This window comes from Periophthalmus magnuspinnatus, chromosome 7 (genome assembly GCF_009829125.3).
Source record: "Periophthalmus magnuspinnatus isolate fPerMag1 chromosome 7, fPerMag1.2.pri, whole genome shotgun sequence".
Taxonomy (NCBI): Eukaryota; Metazoa; Chordata; class Actinopteri; order Gobiiformes; family Gobiidae; genus Periophthalmus; species Periophthalmus magnuspinnatus.
Window position 1 is genome coordinate 17,145,002 of NC_047132.1, and position 9,610 is coordinate 17,154,611.

Genomic DNA, 9,610 nt, shown 5'->3' on the forward strand with positions numbered 1-9,610 from the left:
CTACAAAGTGTAAATATCGGTCTCTCTCTAGTACAATTAATGGTTGAAGCCTTATTTAAACTTTTTCAACTTATAAAACATGTCTATAGTGTTACAATGATAAGGTGCTCTAATCTAATCTATACATTATTATAATAAGTAAAAACAAAATCAGGTCCACCGCTTTCTTGTCTTTATAGAGATGTTATTGTTTCACATAAAATGTTCAGTACAGCATTAAACATATCTATCTAAACGTATTAGATCTGTGGAAAGGTAAGCCCGCACACTGTAAGAATGGGTATTTTGAAAAAAACATCTGAAAGTCAATGCTATATAGGCAACATCTCCAATGAGAGATCACAAGAAAAGTTACGCAATGCATCTTTAACCTGTAATGAAAAAACTGTAATTTATTTGTTACAATTTCAAGCTAATGTAGCTTAGACAAGTGGGACAGAGTGGGCACGAACTTGCTCCATATCAGTCAGAACAGAATTTGATTAATATTAGTTTAAAGTATTAGATAACACAACCTGACAAAAAACAACAAAAAAACATTCATACAAAATATCTGCCAACAACTGAACGAGCATCAGTTGTTGATTTGGCATAATGCACCTTTAAACATTTACAAAACGCAGCGATTACTTCTAAGCCTGGGTGCTCCAGTTATCACCAACAACTGCCCAATACACAGCCACAGCCGCCCCACACACTGCACACAGACTACAGCAGGAGCAGTAATCGCAGTAATAATGGGACTAATGCTGAGTGATTTCCTCTCATTAATGCCCCTGACTGATGTTATCTACTGTTGTACCACACGCTCGCATTGTGGGCTAAAGCTGTTTACAGGCTCAAATAATTTAGGGAAATAACGGTGCAGCTGGTTCTATTAGAGTGAATGGTCAACAGTTTGTGATAATGGTAAATAAATACAACCAGTGGTGGAAGAAGTACTCAATTTTGTTAGTTAGGTAATAAGAAAAGAAAAAAACAACAACTCAAGAGTAAAAAGCACATGAAAAAAAAACTACTTAAGAAAAAGTATTTAAATCCCTGTTTAAAAATGTACTTTTAAAGTAAAAAAGTAAAAGTATGTTTTACTTTTCAATCCTGTTAAAAAATGCAGTGGAGTAGAAAGTATAAATACCTACTCTCAAATGTGGTGAAGTAAAAAGTGCCCACTGTAAAAAGTCTACTTTAGTACAGTACTTTACTACTTGTGCTTCGTTACGTTCCGCCACTATTTAAGACATCATGGCCACTTTTAGGAGCATTTTATGAAGGATACGAGGGTCAGTACGACTTCAATCATTTTACTACAGATTATAAGGATTTATATTGGACAACAGCAGAATGGAGAATTTAACCACTGAGTTAGTTGAAGATTTGGTATTTTTTGTTATGGTATATACATTGGTTCCTCGTACTTTTTTCTGCAAAAACAGACGTTTTTGCATAAACTCCTTGTTGTAGTCTTGTGAGTGCAGTTTTGGTCAGCTACATAGAGATCTGTAATAGTTTTGAGAGTTTTTACCACACCCCTTTTTAGTTGACCATTCGGATATGTCTTTAGTCAACCAAGAAGCACATGATACAAGATGTAGTGTTTTCTTCAATGATACACTGATGTTACTTTAGATGTTATTTATAGGAGTAGTTCCTTGGATACAGGATCAGCATTAGTGAAGAAGTTAATTGACACGTGTTTTCTGGTGCTAATGAGCACTTATAAATCACCATGGCACTAGAAACACGTGCACTCACATTCAAGGAAAGAAAAGGAGGGGGGTGTCCTGCTCAAGGACACAACAGCAGCCTGCCATGCCAGCATGGGGATCAATTCATCAACTTTTGGGTCAGTTGGGTGAATAATTGCCAATTCAGCCTGGTCTTAGTGTGCAGGTATATTTCAAATGTAATCTAATCAGCAAAGAAGAAGCTTCTTCTTTGAAGAAGTCAAAGAGGAAACCATCACTCACTCTTTGGATTCTGTCCAAATGTCAACACTGCCCTGGGATTGATCCACCAGTATTTGAGCTCAGATATAGCAGCAGGAGAGGATCAAGATGGATTCTCATAGAACTGTGCACTTGATTGAATTTTAATCGAGATCGTAATGTAGTCACTTTTAATTGTCAGTGAGTGGCTTGGGGCTTCTTAAATCAGAGATCTAAAGGCTAATTCTCAGACCCATACATTAGTATAAGTCTGTATTTTGGAGCAACATTTTTTTCTATTCTATATTTTTGTTAAATAGCAATGATTTTGTTAAATCATGATTACTTTGCTTGTTATATCTCCCAGCTCTAGAATCTCTTGAGTTTGTAAACTCTCAAATATCGCAAGAGTTCATGGTAAGATGTTATAGGAGTCAAAACAAGCTTGACACATATTACTGGCATGTTTGTGTCAGTCAGCCCCAGGGCAGCTGTGGCTACAGTAGAAGCTTACCACCACCGTGTCTGAGATGTAAATGAATAATTCAGATTTAGCATCAGTTTAATTTCCATTATCAGTGAACAAAATTGTGTGAACTTGTTTTGCTGTTACGGTGCAAAATGGAAAAAAGAATAATAATGTAAAATATGATAAAATAAAAATAAGGGAAGGCATTAAAATAAGGTATAGGTGTGATTAGTGCATCATTATTATGGATTAGGGATTACATTTTAGTCTCCATTTGTTTGTTCATTTTTATTAGATTTTTTTTTCTCTAGAGAGTAAGTATTTAAACATACTATTTTGCGAGATTCTAAAAAAATGAGAAAAAAACTCCAAATAGATGAATTGGCTCAGAAGACAACATGAAAATGTCACATTATCTGAGAATTCATATGATTAACATAAATTTTCAGGATAAGACGACTATTACTGGCCCTTTTAAACACTTTTTTTCCCAAATCTGCACAAACCCACCTAATAATATCATTGAGTTAATTCTAACCGCAGTTACTGGCCACGGCCTCCTTTTTGTACCCGAGCCAGCGTCCAGTCAGGACCAATTCATCATCAGTAATTCTCCATCTGGACCTACGCCACATGATTATAACTATATCTCATTATATCTGCCTTAGTCCCGGGGGGTCCTCCTGTCTTTTGGAGCTGGGACACACCCCGAGGACAAAGACACATGTCCACTCTGTTTAATCTGTCCAGCGGCCTGTGGTAGATTAATAGAGGAATAGATGCAAGGATTTGTCTGAAGCTTGGGCCCATCCATCAAAGTGACATGTCACATTCAACCAATCACAGCTCGCAATTCAGTTAGATTTTCAATTATGATCCCGGGACCGCTGTGTTTAGGCAGAAGAAGAGATGGTATGATAACGTTAATATGGGTTTAGATTAAAAAGGAAGAAGCAATGAGTGAATTTCAAACTCAATTTCAATACTAAGGAATAGACGCGATTCTCACTATGATTCTGATACCACAATGATAATAAAAAACATTCTTTCTTTGGACAAACAAATGTTATTTTCAATATTAATCAATAGTACTTTTTTTATTACCATCTGGTGTTATATCTATGTAATACTTAAGTCATCCAGCTACGTTCCACAGTGCTTCATGGGCGTGTACTAGTCTATGTGTCTTATACTTGTCTGATACAGCTCAAGATCATTATAAAGCTATTAGGTTAATTTCTGCCCTGTGAAAGTGACTTTTTTAGTATCTATACCTGCTCAAATGAGTATCTAGTTTCGATACTAGTTTCAGTATCAATTAGTATCTGATTTTCGATACTTTTGACAACCCTAGTCTCAATAAGCATGACTAATTTATTGCATTTGCATTGGATTTTCTTTCTTTTTTTTTTTCTTTTGCATAACTCCTTGCCAATTCTAACTGTTAAATCTGGAGTAGCAGAGAAGAGGAGCATTGTTTAGTCAATTTGAACCAATAATGCAATAATGTAATGAAGTGGTTTAAACCATTGAGGTTAAAGTTGAGGTTCAATGCTGTCAATTAGGCTAATTCAAGGCTTTCAGTCAAACTATGAATGACTGAGATACACATACAGTAACTTTGAAAAAAAAAAAAAAAAAAACTTCAGTAATTGTTACACCATTACAAATAAACTGATTAAACAGAAAAGCAAGAATTGTTACCTTTCCAGGATTAACAATGCTGGAAATGTAGAGAGAAATACCAGTCAGAACATACAGTTACTTATCGCTGATACCTATAATGACTGTACAAATGACACAATCTGTTGTTGTATCCTTGGGCAAGACACTTCACCTGAGGCTGTGCAATTAATCAAATTTCAATTACAATTATGACTATCGTTATTTAATCAATGACAAAATTGTATAATCAAGTAATCGAGATAACCATCTCTACATGTACATTATGTTTAAAATAATGCATTTCTGTGTGACACGTGGGCTACTTGCATTTTCTCTGTTTGCTGTAGGGCTGTAAGCCTTTAGTCGTTTATTTGATTGATCAGTCCTTGGTGACTTAGTCGACCAAAATTTGAATTACCGGTAGTCGACTAATTATGTTATTTAGAGTATAAGGATTTATATGGAAAAACAGCAATGAGCAGCCTATATATAAATACATGGCGTCCTAGTACTTTTTACTGTTGTTTTGTTGTTTTCAATGAACTCCTGTGCAGTTATAATCTTGTGAGCGCAGTTTGGGTCAGCTACATAGAGATACATAAACGTTTTTAGCTCTGCCACGCCCCCTTTTTAGTTGTCGGACATGTCTTTACTCAAGCAAAATTTTCTTTAGTCGACTATAGCCTTAGATTGATCTCTTCATTTTAAGTGTTCTGATGCCCTTCCTTCTCTCTCTGATCTCTCAGTTAATGTGATTATTGTTTTTTACATAACCAAGCAATGTTTACTCCACTATACAGTATAGAAATATATAATTCAGTAAAAACTGCATAAAAAAAAATAAAAAAAATTGACATTGAATAATAACACGTTCTACAATAATGCATGAGTACAGAGCAGTCAGAGCACAGTGTGAAGAGGTTGGATGTGTGAGAGGGGTGAGAAGAGGCTGTCAGCAGCAGCAGCAGCTCAATGTGACGACAACACACTACAATATGCACCAGGCACTAGACTGAACCACAACAGGCAGGACTCCAATGTGCTAAGATGAGTAATGCTAACATTTTTACTGCTACTGATACAAGGAATTACCACACAAGGGGGTCCATAAACAAGACAACGATCAAACTTTACCCCAGCTCTTATATACAGATACATATTACAACAACTTGTATTTTATTCTACTTGTACGCATCTTTAACTATTTTTGCTTTGATTATTTTCAATTTTATCACCACTTTTTTATCTTTGTTATTATATTGTTATATGTGAACTATTGTGTCCAAGAAATTTCCTTCAGGTGGATCAATACATTTTGGATAAGTCCAAAAAACAGAAGTCAATCAGCAAAAACTATTAGCCACTTTAATAGACCAGAGAGTATGATTAAAAGAAAAATCAGTATTAAAACAGGGCTAAACTAGGACTTAACCAGGACCAGAAGAGGACTAAGCAAGGACAAAACCAGGATCAAATCAGGACCAAACCAAGACAAACAATGCCCAAAATCATATCTAAACCAGTTTCAAACCAAAACTAAACAATCTTTTACCACCAGCCTCCATGCCCAGCCCTCCCTACCTGAATATAAGTGCAGCAGTTGAGGCTGGAACAGGAATAAATTAGTGCTAAACCACAACAAAATCTGGACTAAAGATTAAACCAGAACCAAAATCAGGTCTAACCCAACTCCAAACTAGAACTAAACTCTATCTAGTCCCACGACACCCTCACAGCCATCTCTGGTTGAGTCCTTACCTGAATATGTGAGCTGCAGTCTGGGTTGAGATGCTTTCCATGCCTGGATGCAACTCCACACCTGGATCCAACTCACTAACAAAACCAGTCTACCTCCAGTCCCCATCTTCAGTCTTGGGTTTTTGTCCAAAATCTGCAAAATTACCAAAATAATTCACCAAAAATACATCAAAATTAATCCCAGAAAATGGTGCTGTCTATGAAAATTGTCTATATCCAGTTTGAATAAGATTTGATGAATGCAAAGTCTTATATAGTCCACATTTGATGCTAGAAAAAAAAAAGTCAAAATGTCCAAAAAGAAAACAATTAATGGATTATTCTTGATTGAAAATTTCAAGCCTGGTTTAGTTTTTGAAATCACGCGTTTTGTTTTATAAAAGTGCTGCAGGTTGGAGCAGCATGAGAGCTCGGAGTGGAGTGGGAGGTTTTGGGCAGGAGCCGTGTGTATGAGTCTCTCTCTCTCTTTTGGTGAAGGCAGGCACGAGGAGAGAAGGAGGAGGGAGGAGGGAGGAGGAGAGGGAGGAGAGGAGGGAGGGAAAGAGGGAGAAGAGGAGGGATACAGAAGAAGTATGCTCTGAACTGGGCTGGTTTAATGTTTTGTGGCAGACAAAGATTTATGGTAATAATAGTCAAAGTAAAGTCAAATTGGGTGGGTGTGTATAGAATAAAATGAAATGAATTAAAACTACAATCAGATGTAGCTTTCTAATATCACTTAATTTTAGTACTAACCAAAATTTAAGAGGACATATTATGCTAAATCAACTTTTAAGAGCTTTTGACCACATAATTGTTTTCCCTCCTCATTTATCCACTCAAAGTTGTATTTAGACTGATTCATGAGTAATCTTGAGTAATCTTTATTCTCCTGCATTCAAGACGCCATTGCTCCGATCTACACCTATTTTCACACATCCCCGGTACACATTGTTATGATGTTTTTCTTTTATTAAGTTGTATTAGATCAATATTGCAATTTTGTCATAGATTATAAATACATGCAGACAAAAGCACAAAGTGATCTTTAATTGTAGTTTAGGCCACAGATATTAAGGTTTTCTACAACGCAATTGACAGATTTCTACCATGTTGTAATGTGGTTAGCTACATGTGCTTAATGCCCCCAATCGTTATATCACTGTATCTCTTAAGGTTGGATAATATGCTGAATGAAATCCTAAAAAAAATTCTTAGAGCTTAGCTTGTGCTTTGATTTTACAATAATTCAAGTAAACATATACAACTTTAAAAGGTAATTTAATCAGCTGTTTCTGAAAGTTACACTGTTGGACTAAATGTACCTGTGACTCACTCTGGCAGTGGAGGCTGGCCAATAGAAACAGGTGTAGGTACGGAAATGTGCCTGTATTTTAACATAGAGAAGCACTAATAACAATTGACAATATCATCCAAAGCACATTGTCTAAGGATCAGATCATGATACGCTTTTTATTATATCACTCAACCACAAATCTTCCACCATATCTGACCAACACCCTCTACAACGCTCCAAATCTTTTGTCCAGTTGACACAATTAAATGTTCTTTTGCTCTGGAACCCACCTGGATGGCTGAGAGATTACAGAGACATCTACAATGAGCCTTTCTTCCAGCTAGGTACTCCCGACCAGGAACTTGAATGTAGTCGTTGGACAACCAGAATTTCATAAAGATCAAATCCTAAGTACAAATTACTTGAGGACAATAAAATATACCTGAATCACATGATCCACTTCTGCCGACACGTCTTCCCAAAAGCACTGAAAATACGAATACAAATACAGACAACATGTACATTTCCTAAGGGGACAATAAGCAATACCTGTTATGCCCTGTGTGACATTACATTGGATACGGCTGCAGCTACATTAAAAATTGCATTATATTACAGCACCTTATTCAAACAGCATCACTCCTGTTTGTACATTCCCCTCCTGTTTCTCAGTTCAAATGCACCAGTTCAGATACAACTGTTTTCTTTGTTCTCTCTTTTATTTCCACCGAGACTTTGCCTTTCGCATAAGCACAATCCTCTCTCTGTTCTGCTGTATTTGAGCTCATCTCTCATCATTATTTCTCCTGTTTCTGTCCTAACCTAAATACAATCATTAAAAAGCCCCATGTGTTGTCGATGCGGTGAATTTTTTACACAGAATCCTCAGTTCAGTCCAAGGCCAGTAGCAGCAGCAGCGCCACATTCTTCCTCTGCTCAGATTAATAATGAATTCAGGTTGGCTTTAAATGAAACTCGCTCGAAGGATGGCTCATAAGTAACATCACTCATTAATAACTAAAGGCGTTTGGATATTTATCACGCCGAATACATATTTGAACATTGGGAAAGCGTCATGTAACTTTATTATTGATTGTTTTGATTTGTGCTAGAAGCTTGTGGTCGACTGGTGGTGTTGTTTACAAGAAAAATAGACAGTTTTGCTTAACATTGTTTTAAAGTTCAAGCAGACCTATTGTGCAAAATGTACTTTTCAGAGCTTTTAACATGTTACAGCAATTTCTCCTTCTCATTTGCCCTCTTGAAGTTGTTTTTGGAGTGATCTGTGCATGTTTGAGAAATCTTTAATCACTTATTTTCAAGACACCATATTGCCGATCAACTCCCATTTTCACCACCACCAGTATATACCCACTGCTCTCTACTCACTTTCTTCTTCAGTTTTATTTTTTTAATTGATGATACTTGTACAAATAGGGAGTGTTGCGTTGTCATTTTGGTACAAATGAAAAAAAAATGTGTTACTCGCAAGCAGCTCTCCATAGGAGGAGCCAACAGCTACACGGCTCTTACGTGGAAGTCAGTGGACTTGTTTCTTTTAATGAGTCATTTTAGATGAATATTGCGATTTAAAATGTGAAAATTATAACATAATGATCCACGGGTGTCATAAATTATAACTATATTGCAGACTCAAGCACAATCGGCCTTCTTTAAAGACAAATTGGTGTTTAAGTAAATAATCTTTAATTTTCTTTTTTTTCTTTTTTATTGTGCATTGATTTACACTAGAAGTGCCTCATTTGTCTAGCAGTGGTCCATGGTAGAAAGGATAAAATAAGCTAGTGGAAACTTTATTTGTTCCACAATGGGGGATATTACAGTGCTGCAATACACAGGTCAAGAACAAAAAGAAAATTGAAATATGCACTAAAAAGCAAAATAAATAACTATTAGAAAATATACTTAAATCTTACACAACACTGCGAAGATAGAGTATAAATATAAGGCTACAACACTGTTATTTACTAGGTATTATGTTATTTTTATGTTCATCTGGACAAGGTTTTTTTTAATCGAGATGCTTCAGTTCCCATCCGGAAGCCAATTTTCTCTGAAAACTTCTCCCCTCAGAGAACAAATCTCGTTTCCCTCCATTTTAGACAGTAGAAATTGTAGCTCCTCAGACCAGCACCTTCAGATTGAAAACAGCTTTTGGATGGCAGCTGAAGCGTTTCAATTTCAAAAACATTGTCCCGGTGACTACCTTTGAAAAGCTTTCTGCCACTGACTTACACATTCTTGGAAGGAAGACAAAAACAATGTATGGAGTTAAGGCTGTGTTCATAATTGCACAAACATCACATCATTATTGTAACTAAACTGGGACTAACCTGTGCTAGACTTGGATAAAACCAGGACTAGGACCAAACCAAGTCAATACCAGGACTAAAGATGGCTTTAGCACAAAAGAACACATCTAATACTCCGACCTGTAACTCCAGTGCCCCCATGTGGTACTGTCTGTCACATTCTAAACATAAGATCAAGTTATCA

At 36.3% G+C, this 9,610-nt stretch overlaps 1 protein-coding gene across 1 annotated transcript in view; it reads right to left on the bottom strand.

Moving 5' to 3' along the window:
- Window positions 1-6,221, bottom strand: part of sema3h (sema domain, immunoglobulin domain (Ig), short basic domain, secreted, (semaphorin) 3H) — an 84,621-nt gene extending 78,400 nt beyond the window's left edge. The window contains exon 1 of the mRNA XM_033969635.2: window positions 5,818-6,221. Coding sequence (XP_033825526.1) covers window positions 5,818-5,923 — 106 coding nt within the window. The 5' untranslated portion in view covers window positions 5,924-6,221. The remainder of the gene's footprint in view (window positions 1-5,817) is intronic.
- Window positions 6,222-9,610: the final 3,389 nt, after the last annotated feature.